The sequence below is a fragment of the Pelobates fuscus genome, chromosome 9, assembly GCF_036172605.1.
Source record: "Pelobates fuscus isolate aPelFus1 chromosome 9, aPelFus1.pri, whole genome shotgun sequence".
Lineage (NCBI taxonomy): Eukaryota > Metazoa > Chordata > Amphibia > Anura > Pelobatidae > Pelobates > Pelobates fuscus.
In genome coordinates, this window is record NC_086325.1 from 66,141,181 (window position 1) to 66,164,098 (window position 22,918).

At 42.8% G+C, this 22,918-nt stretch overlaps 1 protein-coding gene across 1 annotated transcript in view; it reads left to right on the top strand.

The window, feature by feature from the left end:
- Positions 1-3,410, top strand: part of GPC3 (glypican 3) — a 439,590-nt gene extending 436,180 nt beyond the window's left edge. The window contains exon 8 of the mRNA XM_063432042.1: positions 3,088-3,410. Within this exon, the coding sequence (XP_063288112.1) occupies positions 3,088-3,269 (182 nt within the window). The 3' untranslated portion in view covers positions 3,270-3,410. The remainder of the gene's footprint in view (positions 1-3,087) is intronic.
- The last annotated feature ends 19,508 nt before the right edge of the window (positions 3,411-22,918 follow it).

Here is a 22,918-nt window from a genome sequence, read left to right on the forward strand (position 1 = left end):
AAACATCACCCTCACACACAGTACATTTACAGCACCCTCACAAGTGCACACACACACACAAACAGCACCCTGACACACAGTACATTCACAGCACCCTCACAAGCACGCACACACAAACACCCACATAGTACACTACCAGCACCCTCACACACACATCACACTAACAGCACCCTCACACAGCACACACACACAGCTTTGTGTCTGTGTGTGTATATATGTGTATATATATATATATACATATATACATACATACATATACACACATATATATATATATACGCCGCGTGTGCTTGTGCTTTAGGGTGCACACCCTAATGCAATAGGCTGCGCACGCCTATGCATGCATTTACCTATATAGTTAGGGTATGACTGATGTAAAAAAAAAAAATAGATGGTTTTTGCTTTCTGCAAAATGCCCAGTAGCTTGGCGCATTTGTCAAACATCTACTATGCCTTATAGGGAATTTTATTTTTGATACAGCACAAAAAGCGAGAAAAACACAACAAATTTTGCTAGAACCCTTGATCCTAAAACTAGGACATAACCCTGAATCCTATCTACGGCAGCTTAAGGCTGTGCTCCAAGACCAGTTTACAGAGGTAGAAAAGTGGATAGCGGATAACAAACTCTTCCTAAAACTGATCTGTCACAATGATCTTTGGAACAGTACCTAAATTACACAAATTACACAATTGCCACCTATCCAACAAAACAAATTCAAATAGCACACTGACCGCAGTCCACTCTTTCAAATACTTAGGTATGTTGGTAGACCCCAATCTATCTTTTGGCCTCCACATAGAAAAACTTGCATCTAAACTTTATCCAAAACTAGGTGCCTTTTATAGAAACAAATCCTGTCTAAGCCCTACAGTAAAGGAAAAGATTGTACAGCAAATGCTGATGCCAATTATTGATTATGGGGATGTAGTATATGCATCTGCATCACAATCCCACATTAATAAACTCAATACATTGTATAACTCGTTCTGCCGATTTGTGCTACAATGTAATTACAGGACTCACTATTGTGACATGCTAAATTAACTAAACTGTCTGTCGCTGGAATCCAGACGCACCCTTCATCTTTCCAGTCTTGTGTTTAAAAGCTTTTCTGGGAAACTCCCGCCCTACCTGAGCAAATTGCTCTCCTCGGCAGTTCCCACCTCCTATAACCTCCGATCCAGTACCAGCACTTTTTTTAGTCTACCTCAATACAAAAAGAAAGCAGCCCGATCCTCCTTCTCCTACAGAGCGCCACAATTGTGGAACGACCTCCCGCACACTTTAAAATCTTCCCCAAGCCTAAAGTCTTTTAAGAGATCCCTCTCTACATACCTCAAAACAGAGTGCACGTGTCATGGTTGATTATATATTTCCTACCTGTTCTATGTAAAATTTTGTATGTATTATGTATTTAATATTGTTTTTGTATTTTATTGTACCATAATGTATCAATGCAATGTTTTGTGGACCCAGGACATACGGTACTTGAAAACGAGAGAAAACTCAATGTATCTTTACTGGTTACATTTTTTTTTATAAATAAATAAATTTGACAGCTAAGGAGATTAAAAAAAAAAACACCCTAAAGGTGAGTATTCACTTATAGGAGAAGGGTTGTATATAAGCAGTAAAAACAAAAACAAAAATCTTTATTTGGGTAATTGAATAATAATTCAGAGCACTAGGATCCCAGATACAGAAGTGAATGCACACATAAACATTGAGATAAAATAATTGTATAAGTACATATAGAAGGAAGCCGGAGCCCTATAATAAAAGCCCTGTTAATAAGGTAGAAGAGCTTAAGCGTGGGAATACAAAAAGGAATCCTAGATAATTGTAAAACAAAATAGCTCATATACAGGAGTATCCAGGTTTATATATTTTTTTTAATCTTACTGTTTGTGTGTTTATGCTCTTCCTTATCCATAATCCTAGTGCTCTGTATTAATAAAGAATTTAGTTTTATTTATATATGACTCTTGTCCTACCTGTGAATAATCACCCTTAGGGCATTTGTTCACGTTTTCTTTCTTATATATATTAATTGTCAGATTCTGGTTTTGGTGGATGGCAAAGTGAAGTAACAACCCACCACTATATTACTGCTGTTGATCCTGAACATGTTCGATGTTATCAGTAATGTTTTGGATATTAATGGAATGGACTAGTTAATAGTTTTGGAAATTAAGGTACCCAAATATGTAAGATGATCCAGCTCCCATGTGAGATTGAAAGTAGGGGAGTTAGGTGCACTCTCGAGGGGGGGTGAGAAATTAGGCCCTTAATTTAGAACAATTTATCATAATCCCATGATGATTCCATATCTCTCTATAATTTCAATAATTACGGCCACAATCTCCTAGGGTTTTCAGGTTATAAAAGAATATCAACAAATCAGTGAGTTTAAGAAGGGAGGAGTAAATTACAATGCCCTGGAAAACGACATGCTATGAAAGATATAGAGACTTTGCGCCAGATTAATGAATAGAGGGGATAAGGGGAACCCCAGTCCTACCCATGATTTTTTAGTATAGGAGATCATTCATTTTAAATGAAGAGGTTTCAGGCAAGCGCACGGTAATCCTCAATCTGAAGAGGATATTGCCACATAGTTGACTTGAATGGAAAGTTTTGTTTTCCCATAATGCTAAACTTGAATGGAAATTTTTGTTTTCCCATGATGCTATCAAGAGGTACTTCAGGCCCTGCCTAATTTTACAAGTTAATAGCATTTGAGTTAACCATTTTTTCCTGTGTGTCCAACTTGTCTGGTTACAACTACATGTGTGTTCGTCCACCCATTGTAAAGCGCTGTGGAATTTGTTGGCGCTCTATAAATAATAACATCATAATAATAATAATAATAATATTTATCAAAATTTATTAGGGTTACCTTGCATGAGGGTTTATTAATCTACACCTAGTGGTACCGTTCTGGAAACAGTTTGAGAAACAAAACATTTTATTCTTTGTCTTTCCATCCTTCCTTTATATTGGACAATGTCAAATACAATATCAGCGGCTTGTTGAAAATCTAGAACATCCTCATTCTTTTGTCTTTTCTCTCTTCCTGCTAGATTTGGATTATGATCTGGATATTGATGACATTCCATTTAACAAGCAAGTACGGAACCAACTGGATCAAAATGGAAGAAAAACCAGTCACCTTCCATCTGGTAACAGCAGGGCCGAATCTTCGTTAACCAATCTCTGTCTAATCCTGGTAGTCCTCCTCTTGGGGCTTCTTTCAGTGGACTGAAACCTTGGATTAAACCCAATTTCTTGATCTAGCACTGAACTAGCAAACTGAATTTGCAAATTTATAATATTTCTCAAACCATTGTAAACAAATTCTTGGAGCAAGTGGAATTTTATATAATAAACAATTATTAATCTATGATTTAATGAAATGTTGTTTATTCATACTGTCTTCTTTCTACCTTATTTGTATGACATTAGTGAAATAAATATGAGTGTTTTTATTTTATTTTCATTTTTATATTTAAAATCAAGAACGGACAAGAACAGTTGTAGTTTGACAACAGCTGAACATCATCATGTTGGCTGAATCTAAAAGGAATTTGAATTTAACAATTGCTGGAGGTTCAAAATATTGGTATAATCAACATAAAAGTAGAACAGATTCACAATGTTTTTTTCTTTTTTCATTTTTTTTCCAAGTTGTATATTTGACCCTCTTGTGGTTAAAGTATTTGCAGGTCTTAAAGGATAGGGTTATGTTTTTGTGCTGGTAGCAACAACAGTTTGGTTCATTGCCCAGAACTATCAGGTACCCAACTTTCAGCTTCATTGACCACAGATCAGCCTTAAGCACTTGACACAGAATAACTACAAGCATTAATTATACATTAACTGCATCTCTAATTTTACAGACTTCAATCAGGAAAGCAAGGACTTGTTTTAGCGTAATGTTACAAACAACTACATTCTATAACATGTTTGTGTTTGTTAACAAACAACTCAATTTACTGTATTCACTATGAAAATCTGTCCAGATACAAAAATACAGTTGATTTCCTCTGCGGAATAGCTTTACCCACCAAAACCGATAAAATTGATTGTAATCAACAGAAAATAAAGCCCTATCTATGTAGAGTATTTAACTAACATTCTTTAAAATATTTAATTTAATAGCTTTTATGTTAATTTATTTGGCATTAATTATTTGCCTACAAGAACCTCTCATAACTTGACTAGCCATTCAGAATAAGTGTTTATGATGCTAATAAGTATGTTCGAAACAAAGCAATACGGTAATATAAATGAAATATTAAGAGTACTTTTTAATAGTGTAACATCTCTGGAAAATTTGTAATATCATTCACTATCTTTCACGTTCATGGGTGTTTACTAAACTAGCTATTCATCTGAAATCTGAATTATATGTGAATTTTAATTTTTAAACCCAGACAGCTGAATGTAGGAAAATTCTGCAACTCGGCTATATTCTTGGCTTTAGGCCCGAAATATGTTTTTCTGAAGCATTTCCTGGTTCACGGATTAGTTCTGTGTGATTTAAAGAATTGAATTGCCATAGGTTCCTAGGTAATTGACTAGGACAGCATTCCTAGAAGGTTCCATTAGAATCATGTGTGCATTGACAAATTATTGGTCATGTCACAGTCTACAATACAGTGTTAAACTAAAATGAAATTATTGGTACAATGTTAAATTGAAATTAAATTATTGGTAGGGCAAACTATATTTGGTGTCATGAAAGGACAGCAAAGGGTAATCACCTTACAACAGCTCTCTGCAAATATTATTTGATGTTTCATTATGTTAAGTTAATCAAGTAGATAGATAGATAATGTGTTAAAAATTATGAAAAGAAGTAAAATAATCAAAGATTTAAAGATTTCCAAGCTGCTGCACTTGCACAGAAATTGTCAGTATTTATTCCCTTAATCAGGAAGAGGTCCACCTACCATGAGCCTCTCTTTCTGGTCCATTTCTTTTTACGTAATAAGTAATTTATTCAACTACTCCATTAGCTAATAGCAGCCATAATGCAGCCAGGCCTTCAGTCTAGTCGTTTATTATATCTTCAGAATCCATCAATTACAAACAGTGAGATTTGAGGTTGAAAAAGCTTGTAAAATGTTTCTATTATCCAGACAAGCCTGCATTGTTTTAACTTTAAAGAAACACTCCATGCACCATAACCACTACATCATGCTTTGAAAATAGTTTGACTCCTTACCTGGTGACTGCTTGGATGCTGCTCCCTGCCCAAACTGTGTCCTTCAGGCATCCAGAACCACTTCTTTGGGCCTTCCGTTATCTCTCCTGAGCTAAGGGCTAGCTCTTAGGCTGAGAGTATCAGCTGATCACTTTTAGCCAATGAGCTAAACCCAGTACCTCCAAGCTTAGCTCAGATAGAGGCCTTCCACACTCTTTAGGCGGTAGTGGAGACAGGGAGCAGCAGACCCCAGGTCAGAAGTTAAACTGCTCAAAATGGCTTTGACTACTTACATTGCGGGGGAGCAGGGGGGAATGGGGATCAGAGCATTCCAGGCCTATAGTGATGACGATTCTTGGCGTGTTCCTTTAATATATATTCCGTTTTATGAATCTTCCATACAAAAAAATGCAGTATTTGCATTGGAACCTTGGTGTATTGAATCAGTTCTAGAAAAGCCGTTATAACCTTCAGTTTACTTGATAGGGTAATCAGAACCCGAGTTAACAATTGAAAGAGACCATTATAGCAGGAGTTCAATTAATAATACACAAAGAACAGATTATTGCCCTGCTGGCTGTAATCAATCATTTTCTGTAAAATGGAGATTATGACATCGTCATTGGAAAAATCACACTGCAATCTGCAATCTCAGCACATTTGCTGCACTGTGTAACTGCTGTGAGATGTTTGGAATATTAGGTCATATCAAGGTCATCAGTGGGATTCTTTGTCAATCACATGCATGCTTCAGACTACAAATGGTCTGGGAGAAAAGAGTAAAAGAGACCACATGTGTAATCTCGCATTTAGCAAATGTTGTTTGGGCTGTGAAATGAATTACAACATTATTAAAATATTGGGGTTAACAGTCGTTCAAAGGCAATAAATATAGATAATGACTACAAGACACTTAGCGAACATTGTATTACAGCACTAACGAGATGGTGCAATTATGATAAGACGTAAATTACCCCACAAGAAATAGACTGTAGTAGACTTGATTTAAAAGTGTAAGCAAATGGTGTAAGGAAACTAGCACCTATTGAGCACTCCTTAAAGTGTAATAAATACCTAGAGGGTTTAAAAAACAAAAACAAAAAAACAACAGAGAAAAAACAGAAGAGTGGAATAAAGAAACAAAAAGTTGTGGTGATTTGGGAAATTATCTACGAAATGTTTTCCCAAATAGCAGAATTGAATACACTCTGGTGGATTTATTGGGTTAAAATGGTTATTATTATTGCAGGGTTATTCACTAAAGGGAGAATTCAAAGTGAATTCCAAATTTAAAGGGACACTGAAGGCACCCAGACCACTTCAGCTCATTGAAGTGGTCTGGGTGCTGTGTCCCTTTTGCACCTAGTGCTGCAATGTTAAATATTTCAGTTCCAGAGAACTGCAATGTTTACATTGCTGCACTAAGTCTGCCCTCAGTGGCTGTCTATCAGACAGCCACTGGGGGCGCTTCCGGAATCCCAACGGACTTTTGGTCTGTTATCTGACGCTGGACGTCCTCACGGTCTGCATGAGGACCTCCAGCGTCAGATTTTTCAATTCAATGCTTTCCTATGGGGAGGTCTAATGTGCACGCGGCATTTGCTGCGCATGCGCATTAGACCAGCTTGTTGCGGGATGGAGTAGGTGGTGGAGCTTCGACCCAGTGCCGAGAGACATCGCTGGGATAAGGTAAGTGTTCTTAACCCTTTATTTACCGGGGAGGGGGGCGTGAGGGAGGGGTGAGGCATAGGGATCGGTAGTGCCAGGAATACAGCTTTGTATTCCTGGCACTACAGTATCCCTCTAAAGTCAACATATTGGGGGCATGTCATCTAAACATGGAATATGTGCAGATGCAATAAAGGAGATAGAGGGAAAATAAATAGTATTATATATATTATTTTACATAGCAAAAATGATAAAAATTCTCTGAATGTTTAGGCCTGGACAAACTACAACAGGGTGTGGCACTAAAGAGTTAACATGCTGGAGACACGACACAGTAGATTTGTTTTTCATGGATAAACAAGTTACTGGACAATTATTGAGGTGTAAATATTACCAAACACGCATTTTGAAAAAAGAAAACAGAATGGTCTATTCACTTTTCTGGTTATGGTATACCCCAAACATCGGTGTCCCATGAAGCATGATGCAGGTGGTTGGTGTTAAAGGGTATGGCAAATTATACAAATTTCCCAAAAGAAAGACACCTCCCTGGACTGACAAGGAAGGGGGGACATGACTGCGGCTAGGATAAGGAGTCTTAAAGGAAGAGCAGATGGGAGGGGGATATATGGATACATAGTTGCTAAGATGGAAGACAGTTATAAGGACAGTGAGGGGAGGGGACTTACCAGTCAGCTCTTGGAAGTGCAGGGATCCTGACTTTCAGATTTTCAGATTTGCATCTGTCTTTCTTTGCTGACCCCTTAAAAAAAAAAAAAAAAAAAAAATATTATAGACATTATTCTTAAAAAGTTTTATACTTACCTGTTCCTGAATTTTGAGAGTGATGGACGTTTCCCAGGAATCGTTGGTGGCCCTGTTGCAGGCTTATCGGGCTGCTCATGGTGCAGGCTCGTTAGCAGAGGTGTTGGCCGGCATGGATGGCGTCCCCGGTGAAGAGGCTCGACCTGTGGAAGGTGGGCGGCGGGCCAGGCGTTCAAGGCCGCCGTCGCGACTGTCTCCCAGCCCGGTGAGAGGAGGTCGTGAAGGCCGAAGAAGCCGGCGAGCTGGAGTGGCTGGGAATGTGGAGCCGAGCCTGGTGTCGTCCCCCCGAGCGATCCGGTCCCAGGTGAGAGCTGCGGCTGCGTCCGGCAGCCATTTCCAAGATGGCGATTCGGCGGGAAGATCCAGGAGCCCTCCACCTTCTCTTCCGGCGCGGCCGGAAGTGACGTCACGACGCCGGTCGCACCGCCGGCGCGCCGGATATGACGACAGCAGCCGGCGACGGGCAAAACCCGGAAGTGGGTGCCCGCGCCGGAAATAGGACGCCGGGCGCCCGGAGACCACAAGCGCCGGCGGAAGAAGGCGGCAATAGGGGTGCTGTGAGCCGGACAGCAGCCCCAAGGAGATGGGAGTCCCCAGGACCGGCCGGTTCATGGGGTGCCGCGGATCAGGCGGCAGCCCCAAGGTTGCAGTACTGCCAGGATGCCGGCGGTCGGGAGGCCGTGTCGGCTGCAGCCCCTCTGGGAGCTGGGAGGCTCCAGGGGGAGTCCGGTGAGGAGGAGGAGTCTGAGGAGGAGCGAGAAGGTGATGGAGGACGGCCCCTGCGCCTCCCCTCATTTGGTGAGTCAGCATGCGCAGGCGCCTGGGGTGCTGCAGGGGGTTCAGGTCAGGATAGCGAGGTGTTGCGCCTGCTGAGGATGTTAGTGGAGGGGCAAGCCAGGGGTACTGGTCTAGGGGCTCAGGGTCCCGGTAGTGCGGATAGTTTGAGGGGTCATGGGGTTGGGGTTGGTTCCTTTCTCCCAGGGTGTGAACTGGCTCCCCTAGGTTTACATGTGCCAGCGGAGGTGCAGGAGAAGATTATTCATGGTGAGTATGTGGATCTCCTTTCTCTCGTTCCGCCAGACAAGGAGTCCGTGGACAGACCGCGACGTGGCGAACAATTGGAGGGAGAAAAGGGTAAGGCTATCCCGCGTACGTTCGGTAATTGGCTGCAAGGATTTAATATCTTTGCCAGCGTACTAGTGCGCCGTTTCTCTGAGAGGGCCCCCTCTTTATTTGGTTATTTGGACTTAATTTGGGGCGCCTACAAGGTTTATGGCGGGCAATGCTGGTTCAAATACGACCAGCAATTCCGCCAGAAGATGGCGGCGTGTCCGGGTATGGGTTTTGGGGTGCAGGACGGCAGCCTGTGGCTGCTACTTATGACCCCGTGTAGACCCTCTCCCTTTTCGGGGGCGGCCGGCGTCCCCACGGGTACGTCGGCAGGTCAGAGGAAGGGAGTCTGTTGGCTCTTCAACGAGAGCCACTGTAAGTGGTTTAGCTCCTGCAGATTCCGGCACGAGTGTGCCCACTGTGGGGGAGCCCACCCGGCTCTCCGTTGTTTCAAGAAGGGCAGACCATCTGCCTCCAAGGGCTCTGGTAGGGACGACGTTCCTCGCAGAGAGGACTCCAGTGAGCGTGGAAAAGATGCGTCCATGGCTCGTCCAGTATCCTAAGAGGGACGTTGCTAGCCTCTTGTTCGACGGTTTCACAACGGGTTTCTGGATTCCCTTTGTGCTGTCGGACGAGGGCCAGTTCGCGGACAATCTTCGGTCCACGCGGGGAAAAGAGGTTTTGTTACAAGAAAAGTTGGAGGCGGAGATTCAACGGGGCCGCATGGCCGGCCCCTTTGATTCCCCCCCATTCCACAACCTGAGGGTGTCTCCGCTGGGTCTGGTACCAAAAAAGGATCCGGGAGTTTTTCGATTGATTCACCATCTCTCGTACCCTTCGGGGTCGTCGGTCAATGATGACATTGACAGGGATGCGTGCAGGGTACGTTATGCGTCCTTCGACTCGGCATTGCTCCTCCTGCGGCGGGCCGGTCGTGGGGCGTTATTAGCAAAATCGGACATTGAATCGGCCTTTCGTTTGTTGCCGGTTCATCCGGATTGCTTTCACTTGTTGGGGTGTTTCGCTAACGGTTGCTTCTATTATGATATGTGTATGCCCATGGGCTGCGCTATCTCTTGTTATCATTTCGAACTGTTTTCTTCTTTTTTGGAGTGGGTCACGTCCAGAGTTGCGGGTTTGTGTTCGTTGACACATTACCTGGATGATTTTTTGTTTGTTGGTCCGTCGGGTTCCCAGGATTGTACAGCGTTGCTTCAGGCATTCCGGCGGGTGGCGGCTGAGTTCGGGGTTCCTGTGTCCGAACAAAAAACGGTTGGCCCGGTGTTGGTCCTTTCATTCTTGGGTATCGAAATCGATACCGAGAGAATGGTTTTCCGGCTTCCGGAAGAGAAGTTGGAGGGGTTGCTGCGGTTGGTGGACTTAGTCAAAGGTTCCAAGAAGGTTCAGTTGCGTCAGATGCAGGGCCTGTTGGGGCACTTGGTTTTTGCATGTCGGGTGTTACCGATGGGTCGGGCATTTTGTCGTAGATTGTCCTTGTCCACGGTGGGGGTGAAGGAACCTTTCCATTACATTCGGATCACGAGGCGCCTTCGGGCGGATCTGGCAGTGTGGAGCTCCTTCCTCAGACGTTACAACGGGCACTCTTGCTGGTTGAGGGAGGCCACCACCAATGCTGCCTTGGATCTGTTTACCGATGCCTCGGGGTCAGTTGGTTTTGGAGCGTATTTTCGGGGTCAGTGGTGCGCGGGGGAGTGGCCGGAGGAATGGCAGTCTTCCCCATTTCGAAGGAATTTGACCTTTTTGGAACTGTTTCCGATAGTGGTCGCCCTGGAACTGTGGGGTGAGGAGCTGAGAAATCACACGGTGGTCTTTCACACGGACAACATGAGTGTGGTCCATGTGATTGCCCGATCGTCCTCCTCATCCCCACCAGTGTTGGCTCTTCTCCGTCACCTCGTGCTCCTTAGTCTTCAGTTTAATGTTTGGGTGCGGGCGCAACATGTCCCGGGTGTGCAAAATGTGGTGGCTGATGCATTGTCTCGCTTGCAGTGGGAACGGTTTCGCGAGGCAGCGCCGGAGGCGCGGCGGACCGGTCTGCAGTGTCCGGACTCCTTATGGAAGCTCGATTTCGAGGCCTGATGGGCTTGGTATCGGACTCCTTGGCGGAGGCTTCCTGGAAGGCATACCGGGCAGTGTGGAAACAGTGGCTGTCGGCAGCACGGGACGGGGATGTATCCACGGAAATGGGACGTACGGAGGCGACTCTTGTGTTGCTGGATGACTTGGTCAGGAGAGGTAGGTCTTGCGCAGTAGCGGAGAAGGCGCTGGCTGCCCTGTCTTTCTTGTTTCGATTTATGGGCTGGCGGGATGTTACTAAGGAATTTGGGATCCAGAGAGTGGTGAAGGGGTGGCGACTGCGGCGTCGCCCGGATCGTCGTCGTCCGATTTCGGTGGAAATGTTGCGGCGGATTCTGTTAGTCTTGCCGCGGGTCTGTGGCTCGGATTATGTATCGAAGTTGTTTCGCGTAGCCTTCTCGGTCTGCTTTTTTGGAGCCTTTCGCATCGGCGAGTTGGTAGCCCCGAGCAAGGGGAAGGCCTCGCCTTTGGCATTGTCGGATGTGCGGTGGTCTACTTCCTCCGTTGACATTTTTGTGCGGCGCTCTAAGACGGACCAGGCGGCCCGGGGTGCCTGGGTTCGTTTAGGGGCCACGAGGGATGTCGTCTGTCCTGTCGGGGCTTTTCACGATTTTCTGGAGGTGCGCCCGGAGCGGGGAGGCCCTTTGTTGGCTCACGCGGATGGGTCTCCCCTAACACGCTATCAGTTCTCGGCAATGCTGAAGAGAGCATTGGCCGCGGGTGGTATGGAAAGTCAAGGGTTTTCGGCCCATTCCTTTCGGATTGGGGCGGCTACCCAGGCAAGTGTTTTGGGTTACTCGGCTGCGGGCATTAAACGCATTGGAAGAGGGGAGTCGGGGCGTTTTAAGTCTTATGTCCGACCTCATATGCTGTAACCCTCTTCTCGTTGTAGGTGGGCGGCCCCGGTACGTGTGGATACTAGGGCATTCCTACGTGTACTGGGCAGCTAGGCGAGCTGAAGACCGGGCCTATGGACGAAATTTGGGGTTCTCAGTGGACTTGGCCCGAGTCAGGTGGAAGGGCATTAGGGGCCTCCGATGGCAGCAAGTATATCCTGAGTTCGTGGAGCTCCGTAAGTTTGTGTCAGGGCCGGTGGTGGTGGTGGTCCATGCGGGCGGGAACGACTTGGGGGTTTCCAGGACTGTGGACCTTCTCCACGCGATTCGGCACGACTTGGCGAGGTGCATGGCGCTGTTTCCGGACATGACCTTGGTTTGGTCGGAGGTGGTTTCCAGGCCGTGCTGGCGCGCGCTGCCGCACTCGCGCGGTTTGGAGAAGAGCCGGCGCAAGCTGAACATTGCAGTGGGGAAATTTGTCCGGCGGCTAGGTGGGGTGGTCGTTCGACACGTGGAGCTGGAAGGGGAGAACCAGAACTTAATGAGGAGGGATGGGGTCCACTTAAATGAGATAGGTTTGGACATCCTGAACACGGGTTTGCAGAGTGGGATTGAGGCTGCGCTGTCGGCGGGGGGCGCGATGACGGCAGGAGGCGTGAGGGGAAGTCGTCATCGCGGTGGCGGGAGTCCTGGCCAGCGCAGGCAGAAGTGATGGAGTTGCCGAGGAGGCTTGGGGAGTCGCAGCCTGTTGGGAGCTGATGGCGGAGGCAGGCTGCTCATGGACTCATGGTTTGTGGGGATAGACCTGTCTGTTGGGCAATCACCCCAACAGCTGACAGTATTTATGTTGCTGGCATGGAAAATTAATAAAGCTGTGGCCGATGCCCTTACCCAACTTTATACGGTCTCTGTGTGTCATTGGGAAAGGGGGGCACCGGGTGGGTGGTACAGTCATCTAGACAGCAGTCAAGACACCTCCCTGGACTGACAAGGAAGGGGGGACATGACTGCGGCTAGGATAAGGAGTCTTAAAGGAAGAGCAGATGGGAGGGGGATATATGGATACATAGTTGCTAAGATGGAAGACAGTTATAAGGACAGTGAGGGGAGGGGACTTACCAGTCAGCTCTTGGAAGTGCAGGGATCCTGACTTCCCCGCCCTCCCGCCCTTAGGACATTTGGTTATTGAAGGAATGTGGGTGTTGTTTCTGGTGCTTGTTGTTGGTTGTCTTTTCTTGTTTTGTCACAGCATGCGGGAGTCCTGGCCAGCGCAGGCAGAAGTGATGGAGTTGCCGAGGAGGCTTGGGGAGTCGCAGCCTGTTGGGAGCTGATGGCGGAGGCAGGCTGCTCATGGACTCATGGTTTGTGGGGATAGACCTGTCTGTTGGGCAATCACCCCAACAGCTGACAGTATTTATGTTGCTGGCATGGAAAATTAATAAAGCTGTGGCCGATGCCCTTACCCAACTTTATACGGTCTCTGTGTGTCATTGGGAAAGGGGGGCACCGGGTGGGTGGTACAGTCATCTAGACAGCAGTCATGGACCCACACATAAAAAAGGGGGCTGTTCACCTAAAGAATAGGCACGTCAAGCTCCCTGCCAATGATGTAGGCCAGCCCACCATGGCAGACCCTGCAGGGAGCAATGTCTCTGCAGTCACTGCAGGTTCCTAGTGTCCTGAATGCCCTAATAATATGCTTTCTCGTTGCTTGCAAGGGACAGTGTCCCTGGAGTCCCCAAAAGGGAACAGGCAACAAACCCAAGATGACTGGACGGGACCAGGAATATAGACTGTCCTGCCTAGATTGGGACTGTTGGGAGGTCTTAGTAATAGTCACTAGAGAACTAACTTGTGACTCAGAAAACTCTCCAACACAACTGATCTGATATAAGTATGGCAACGTGGGTCATTACCATTCAGACAGAGTTCAAATCAAATGTGTTTACAATTTTAAGCCCAAACAGTCGAACTAGAAACATAACTGACTTGGAAAAATTATCCATTTCAATATTTTTCCCTAAAATAAACAATGTACTTTAAATTCATGTTGAATTCTTGACATTCAAACTTTAACGGCCAATTCAAGATTTTCCTAGTCTTGACGTCAGAAAATATAGATTTTATTAAAGACAGGAGGCTCGTATTATGCATTAACTTTCTTTACTTAACTCCAGCAGCAAAGACATTTTTTTCAATAAAGTTTAGTGATTAAAAGACAAAAAAAACAGAGTTACTGAAATGGAACACTTGGTAGCCAATCAGCATCCGGCATAGTCTATATAGTGAATGATCTTCAATATTCTTCCTCTTTCGAGCTGCAAATCTAGAAGAAGTATCTAGTAGAGTGAACTCCAAGGATAAGAACGACAAAACTCCAAACAGGATTAAGCTGAAACATAAAGAACAGGGTGGGTTAATGGGAGGGATAATACTCGCCTCCTGTCTTTAATAAAATCTATATTTTCTGACGTCAAGACTAGGAAAATCTTGAATTTTATAGCAAAACAGGAGGCTCATATTATTCATGTTAAAAGCTGAATAATCATAGAAATATATATCAAATACATTGTTAAGATATTACAATATTATATTTGAAACATGCATGTTAGGTCTAAAATAAAACTGTTTAAATGTAGATTCTGAAGACCAATCTGCAGTTTTTAACAAGTCTGATAAAGAGCCTCATGCTTGAAACACCTTAGTAGTCATAGCTCCTCTTCAAGAGTAAGCTCCAAACACTGAAATATCAATACCTGCCATAGACATAGTTTGTTTTACCCATCTGGCTAAAGATGTAGAGGAGACAGGCAGAAACGGTTTACGAAAAGAGATTAGCAATTGAGAAAGATTAGAATTTCTTATAGATGAGGTTTTAAGCTCATATGTTTGAAGACAATTGACAACACATAAAAGAGGATGGTAAGAAAAAGAGGATAGAACACAGAGTGGAGATAATAGAAAAATTAACACCATCAGGAGTATATTGTCTATTATTTAAGTCTAAAGCCTTAACATCAGAAACTCTTTTAAATGAAATGAGGCATATTAATGTGGTAAGCAATTTTAATGATAATGAGTCATTGTCACCCCACGATTCTATTAACTGGAGTACCAGAGTAACATCCCAAGTAGAATGATATTTAGGGCATGAAGGATGCTTAAATCTGATACCCCTCATAAGTCTGCAGACTAACGGATGTTTGCCCAAATGGAAAAATTGAATAGAGTCGTGATTTGCTGAGATAGCTGATTGATAGACATTAATGTTGTGATAAGCATTGCCTGAGTCAAACGAGGCTGACAAAAAATTTAGAATGTTTGCTAAATCTGAATGTACAGGATCCACAGCCCGTCCCATGCACCAATTAAGCCAAATTTTCCAGGCTGATCTGTAATTTGCATGGGTACCTGCTGCCCACGCTTCTGAGAGAGTGTCTCTAGTTGAGTTTGAAAATTCACTACGAGATTCGTATGACCGGAAATGAGAGATGCTTTTAAATGGAGTTGGCCTGATAGTACTAGAGGATGAAGATTTCCCTCCGGATCGCGAATAGCATCCCGATGCATCTGTATGAGGCGTGGGTAGTCTATAAGCATGCTGAGAAGCTGAGGGAACCATGGTTGTGATGGCCAGAGAGGGGTTATTACCACTAGGGTTGATTTCTGAGACCATGCTTTTAGAAGTACCCGGGATATCATCGCAAATGGGAGAAATGCATAATTGACTCCGTCTTTCCAGCATTGGAGGAATGCATCCTGATCTGCTGCCTCTGGATCTGGACGCCAACTAAAAAATGTTTCTAATTGGCGATTGAGTCGTGATGCAAAGAGATCGTATTGAAATAGACCCCACAGGGAAAGTAGTCGTTGGAAGATGTTGGGATCCAATATCCAGTCGCTGTAATCCACTAGGAAATCATATAATGAGATGTTGGAATGAAGTGAAAATGGCTTTCCCATTCCAAATTTGCACGTGATCTAACCACTAGAATAGTTCTGTTCTTGTCTTTGGAGTAAAGAGATCTCATCTGAATAAAAGAGACCGTAGATGTTCCCTTTTTATTCTTTGAAGAGCCCGATAATGTTAATATCTTTAATAAAGGTTTCTCCGAATAGGAGACGTTCAGACACTGGTCCAGGTTCACAAGTGGCTAAATTCGACAACCGAGGATCAATTTTTATTAAAATAGACCTTCGGCGTTCGCTGGTCAGAGCTGAGTTAGCATTCCCCAAAAAGCATACAATGCGTTGGGACCAACCTCTCAAAATATCAATGCCGGGAGGAATTCCAGAAGCTGCAGCTTGTTCTGAAGTCTCAAACATTTTTGCCACAGGACCAGATATGTCCATTAATTTATCTTGACAAGATTTTAGTGATGTGTCAAGTCCTTTACTTGGGTTCTTCCCTGATTTTGTTAAAAATTGCAAAATAGTGGGATCTAGATCAGGGGTCTGTGTGACTTTCTTAGATAAAGTTGGTCTAGGGCATTCAGCTCTTAGCTTATTTCTAGCCGCTTGGTCAAGGGGTTTCCTCAACGAGCAATTAAGATATTTGGCTACATGAGCCATAGGGACCCATTCGGCTGACCCAGGGTGCTTAAAATGGTCTGGGTAAAATAATGGTTTCCCATTAACATCCATTATAATATTCTCTTCATCAGATTTAGAGAGAAGCTCAGGTGCCTCTGAAACAGAGGAATAATTTGAGGCAGAATCAGATTCAGATTTTTCATCTTCTGAGTTTGAAGATGAGTCAACATTCGAGGAGGTTTTATAGCAGTCAGATTTGCTCCTGTGAATGGCCTTCCGAGCTCGTCTGTCTTATTCATGAGCAGAGGGTCTTTTGAGTGATTGATTGCACTCTTCAGTTTTGCGTGAGACACACATTTTGTTCTGATCTTGGTCCTTCCCCATCTTATGTGACAGAACAGCCAGGGGATTCTAAAGGACCATCAAAGCCGTGTTTGCGTTTTTGGGTGGCCTTCCCAGACCTCCTGAATCCCTGAGCTAAATTCCGTTCTAACTCCACAGGTGACCAGAACTGGTCTGAAGGAGTATTAATTAAGTGAGTCTTATAAATAGGTTTTGAATTGCTGGAAAGTTAGCTGAGAACCAACTAACTGGAATTTCCACCCATAATAACATCATCAATCTATGACGGACTAACTGAAATCATGCATGCAGCGATTCGCATGTAAAACTGTCGAAATAAACTGAACAGTGAAATACACGCTTGTACACAAAACCCGCAAACGCGAGTATAATAAACTAATACAAAAAAACAAATGGCCGCTTGTCGCAAGAAAACTACCGCACACGAGTCATTCGAAATAACTGAAAAGTAACAATTCGTATGAAAACTACCGAATGTGGACGAATCTCGAACTTACTTCGGAAGAAAAGGCACGAATGCCAGTGTGTATGAACCAAATATATATATTAACCCCTTAAGGACACATGACATGTGTGACATGTCATGATTCCCTTTTATTCCAGAAGTTTGGTCCTTAAGGGGTTAAAGGAACACTATAGTCACCTAAATTACTTTAGCTAAATAAAGCAGTTTTAGTGTATAGATCATTCCCCTTGCAATTTCACTGCTCAATTCACTGTCATTTAGGAGTTAAATCACTTTGTTTCTGTTTATGCAGCCCTAGCCACACCTCCCCTGGCTATGATTGACAGAGCCTGCATGAAAAAAAAAACTGGTTTCACTTTCAAACAGATGTAATTTGCCTTAAATAATTGTATCTCAATCTCTAAATTGAACTTTAATCACATACAGGAGGCTCTTGCAGGGTCTAGCAAGCTATTAACATAGCAGGGGATAAGAAAATCTTAATTAAACAGAACTTGCAATAAAGAAAGCCTAAATAGGGCTCTCTTTACAGGAAGTGTTTATGGAAGGCTGTGCAAGTCACATGCAGGGAGGTGTGACTAGGGTTCATAAACAAAGGGATTTAACTCCTAAATGTCAGAGGATTGAGCAGTGAGGCTGCAGGGGCATGTTCTATACACCAAAACTGCTTCATTAAGCTAAAGTTGTTCAGGTGACTATAGTGTCCCTTTAAACAAAAAATTATGAGAAAAATATATAAAATTACTTCAGAAAACATACAACATAAAGGAATAAATATATATACAAATATATGTAACCAAACCAGTAGGTATTCATATAGAAAACAGTAGCATAAGTGAATATATATGATACTTATCTCTACTGGAGCAGCAAAGAAAGAAGAAAAATATTGGGGATCATTCACTATATAGACTATGCTGGATGCTAATTGGCTACCAAGTGTTTCATTTCAGTTACTCTGTTTTTTTTGTTTTGTATTCACTAAACTTTATTGAAAAAATGTCTTTGCTGCTGGAGTTAATTAAAGAAAGTTATTGCATAATACAAACCTCCTGTCTTGCTATAAAATCCTGTCTTGGTTTATTCACTAAATGGTTAGATGTAAAGAACGGACCAGGAAAAACTCAATTTTTAACTGCACAAATAGCTCATGTGATCATTCACTAAAATGTTACTTGCTGAGATTTCAAAGTGAGTTTTTAAATTTTAATTCAACATTGCTGGAAAAAGTCATCCAAGTTTCGACTTTGACTGTTAGCAGTTTAACTATTGTGGCTTACACTTTGAAATTCACTTTTAATTCACTTTGAATTACTAGCCATTTGTGCTTTAGTAAATAACTCTGTTAGTTGTAGATTTTTTATTTTTTAAATTCAGCTACTTTGGCCTCAAACAGCAGGTTATTTAATGACCCGAACAATTTTCAAACCCTGTGTTTCAATATTTACAAAACTCGAGAATTCTATTACCATAAACGTACATGCATTATATATATTTAATTTATTTAATATTAGATATTGTAAATAATGAATGTCCACACATTTACAAATTTATCTGGGATTATTTATTTTTATTTTTTTTTGCAATTTTTTTGTGTGATTAAAACTGTAGCTAATTTGGATTTTGGGCATATGTAATTGTACCTTTAAATCGTTAAGGGGGGCACAAAAAGAAGGTCATGCTGTTCTTATCTCTAAGAAGATTTCTGTGTTTCCAAAAGAGTTCACACAAAATTTTGCCAGAACCAGATGTTGTAGATGTAAATAAAATAACGCCATTAAGGGCTGGGAACCAGCAAACAAAAAGAACGACACTTTTTTAATATAAATCTAGAAAACTGGGCCCAGATGCTTGCACTAAAAAGAAGCATATGAAAATATTTTACTTAGAAAAATAAAGTGGAATGAAGTCTTTCCTCTGTTTGAAGCATAAACATTGGGTCACTTAAGGGTCGTAAAGTGCTAACTGGAAAGACCCAAGAACTGGTTTCACACCAAGTTAAAGGTCAGACCTGTAATCCACTTCTCTGTGAAATGTATACAAATGCCATTCTTTTGCTGGAGTGTAATTAAAGAGTTCCTCTGATGGATTCATTATGTTTATTTTTGCATCTACATGTACACCAAACATACAAGTCAGAATGACAATGAAGAAATCCACGTCGGTTATATTATGATCTCACATGTGAAACGGATTACAAAACAAGTTGGGAATACGATTTCCACCACTCCCTGTCCCCCATGCCAAACAAGATCAAGTTACAAAAACAGCAAATCGCACTCAGGCAAAAACAGATTGCAAGTTCTAAATGGTTTGTTTTATATTCTCTGATGCACCTTGGAAAAAATGTATATTGATCTAACAATCCTAAATCAAAACTCACATATTGTGGTCATAAAAATGCTTAACCAGCCAACTAGGCCAAAGCAGTCTGATTGATAGTTTTATACGCTCCTGCAATTCTTTTTGTTACAGAGGAGATTAGCCCAGAATCTTTGTGTCTGTCTGTCCTTCCACATCCTATGTCTGTATGTCTGTTTAAAAAAACATGACATTCAAATATTTTATAATGATGAGGCAATCATTCTTTATATTGATTATATTTCTTAACTGTTCTGTTTTTAATTTATACTTGTGTTGTGGATTAATATTATTTTGTATTTTTCGATATATTTTACCCTATTGTAATGATGCAGTGTTGGAGGGCCCAGGACATATTCGAAAAACGAGAGAAATCTCAATGTATCCCTTCTGGTAAAATATTTTATAAATAAAAACATTGTTATAGCTATGTATTCCTTTGACTGTGCATGGATATTGTGCTATACCCTCCTCACTGTGTGTCTTTTCATCTACTATGCAACCTTCGGCACTCCAGTTGTTGTGGACTACATTTAAGCATTATGGCAGTAAGAACATTATGGGAGATGTAGTCCGTAATATCTGGACTGCAGAAGGTTACCTATCATTGTTCTATACCTTTGTGAAGTTATCTTAGTTATCTAGCTGTGGAGGTGGGGGAGTTCAGATATCTCTCTCTCCTTATACTTTTCACATGCTTTGTTCCATTACATATTGAGGATGCCTGGATATGACAACACCCAAGAGTGCTTTGAGAAGGAGAGAGTGCTCACTACAAGCACTGACTTCCTGTTCCCCTCTAGTTTAGGTCATGTGAGGTGTCAAGTTCCTTGGTGGAGGGGGGGGCAGGGGGACTGGGCCACCACTGCCATTAATCAACGTAGCTCCACCTTTGTTCTCGGCAAGTTGTCACTTGCTGGACCTATTACCAGTTTCAGGTAATCCATTACCAAATCATAATTAGAATGTACTTCACAATATTTAAGAGGACACTTAAATGTAAACATTTTTTATTTAGTATAATATTTTCACATTTGCTGAAAGCGAAGAAGGTCAGGTTTTAATAGTTTAAATGGATACGATAGTGCCAGGAATACATAGTTGTATTCCTGGCACTGTCACTCCCCATGCCATCCCCCTACCTTGTGCTCCCTCCTTCTCGGTGAATAAATGATTAAAAAACCCTTTATTTACTTACCTTATCCCAGTGCCGATGTCCCTCAGCACTGGGTCAATTCTTCACCTCCTACTCCATCCTGCGCCGAGCAGGATCTAATGCGCATGCGTGGCAAATGCAAAAATATCCAATGCTTTCCTAAGGGGAAAAATCTGACGTCATCATGCAGAGTGTTCGATCCAGGAAGCGTCCCCAGTGGCTGTCTGGTAGACAGCCACTGGAGGCAGACTTAGTGCTGCAATGTCAACATTGCAGTTTCTCTAGAACTGAAATGTTTAACATTGCAGCACTAAGTGCAAAAGGGACAAGTGCAAAAGGGACTCAAGAATACCTGTATTCCTGTTTCCTTTAAACTCTTATTTTAAAATTTGTGTTCTATTCCATCTCCCTCCCTATACTATCACTACTTAATTGATAACTATATCTCCCATCCTGATCTTCTGTTTTTGTTTTTCTTAAAGCTGGTATGATCATGTCATTTTATGTTCATTCCCTAAGACTCGTTGTTAATTGTTTGTTTAGCTAGTGTTACTACTCTCACTGATAATCTAGTAAATTTATGTTCATGGTTTATGACTTTCACCTATCTGATCCTTCCTATCTTTTTATCCTAAATGTTCTCTCCTTTTAGTTTTTCATCTCTAATTAATTACCTCAATAGCCCCATGTCTCCCCACCCATAATAGTGTGTTTTGTTTCTTTTTTTTTCTAACCTCAGACCTTATATTTCAGACTGGGCCCCTTAAAACAGCATTAACACCCAGCACTCCCAAGCAACCAAGTCCTGCAAAATCTTCAGAGCAGAGGTATCATCTCTGGAAGATTGCCCACCCTACCCACACCATCCCACCCCATGGTCAACAACTTACTTATAGATAGTGCACATCAGCTGGTTTCCTTAACACACCAATCAAGTTACCAAACCTCTCCTCACCTGAATTCATTTAACACACTGCATACTTACACTGGTTTAAACACTCATTGATATTTGTGTGTGTTTGTATATATGATCTACATATCTATATAATACACATTTTCTCTAATGTTCTCCCTTCTATTTTTCACTTTAACACTAACTTCTATGATCACTAAAATATCCCTATCCTTTCACTCACCTGTCCCTGGCAACACAATCCTCATTACTTCCACCTTACTCCCCTCCCCTCTCTATTCATCCCATGCACTCTACACATACCTTTCCAGCCTATCTCCACCAACTCCTCCCAAATCTACATACATACCCTCCTACAAAACTTTCAAATCCTACTCCCACCTTCACTTCCTTTCTATCCTTCTGCTCCTAGCAGCTGGTGATGTATCTCCAAACTCCGGTCCCCTCTCAACAAACACAGCACATACTAACCCAAGGACCCACACTAATCTCATACCCATCTCATGTTCCTCTAGATCCTCCTTCAATACTGCCCTCTGGAACGCACGCTCTGTTTGCAATATAACTAAATCCACTGCTGTCCATGACTTCTTTATCTCTCGTTCAATAGATTTACTAGCCTTAACAGAAACCTGGCTCTCCCCCTCTGACACTGCCACCCCTGCATCTTTGTCCTTCGGTGGTCTCCAACTTACCCACAACCCAAGAAACTCTGAATGTAAAGGTGGTGGTGTTGGGTTTCTCCTAACCCCTCACTGCTCTTTTAAACCTCTTCCCACCCCCCCTTCCCTCTCTTTCCCGTCATTTGAAATACACTCAATTCGCCTTTTCAAACCCTTCTCCGCTAACATTGCTGTTATTTACCGTCCCCCTGGTTCCCCTCTTCTCTTCCTTGACCACTTTGCTGCCTGGCTACCCTATTTCCTCTCTTCTAACATTCCATCCCTAATTCTCGGGGACTTCAATATTCCTATAAACCCACCTTTGACCTCTGCAGCCACTAAACTACTTTCAATGACTTCCTCCCTCGGGCTATCACAGTGGGCAAATTCTCCCACCCATGTAGCTGGCAATACCCTTGACCTAATCTTCACTTATGCATGTACAGTAACTAATATCTGCAACACTCCATATCCACTCTCTGATCACCACCTCTTATCATTTGCTCTTGCGTACCCCCTCACCCAACAACCTCAGCCTAACCCCCCTCAACTCAGGAGGGACCTTAATTCTCTGGATCTCCAACAGTTGTCAGCTGACATTGATTCACAACTGCTGTCCATCCCTTCCCTCTCCTGTCCTTCACTGGCCATCTCCATATATAACTCTACTCTTACATCTGCCTTGAACACTGCAGCGCCACTCCAAACAAGCACC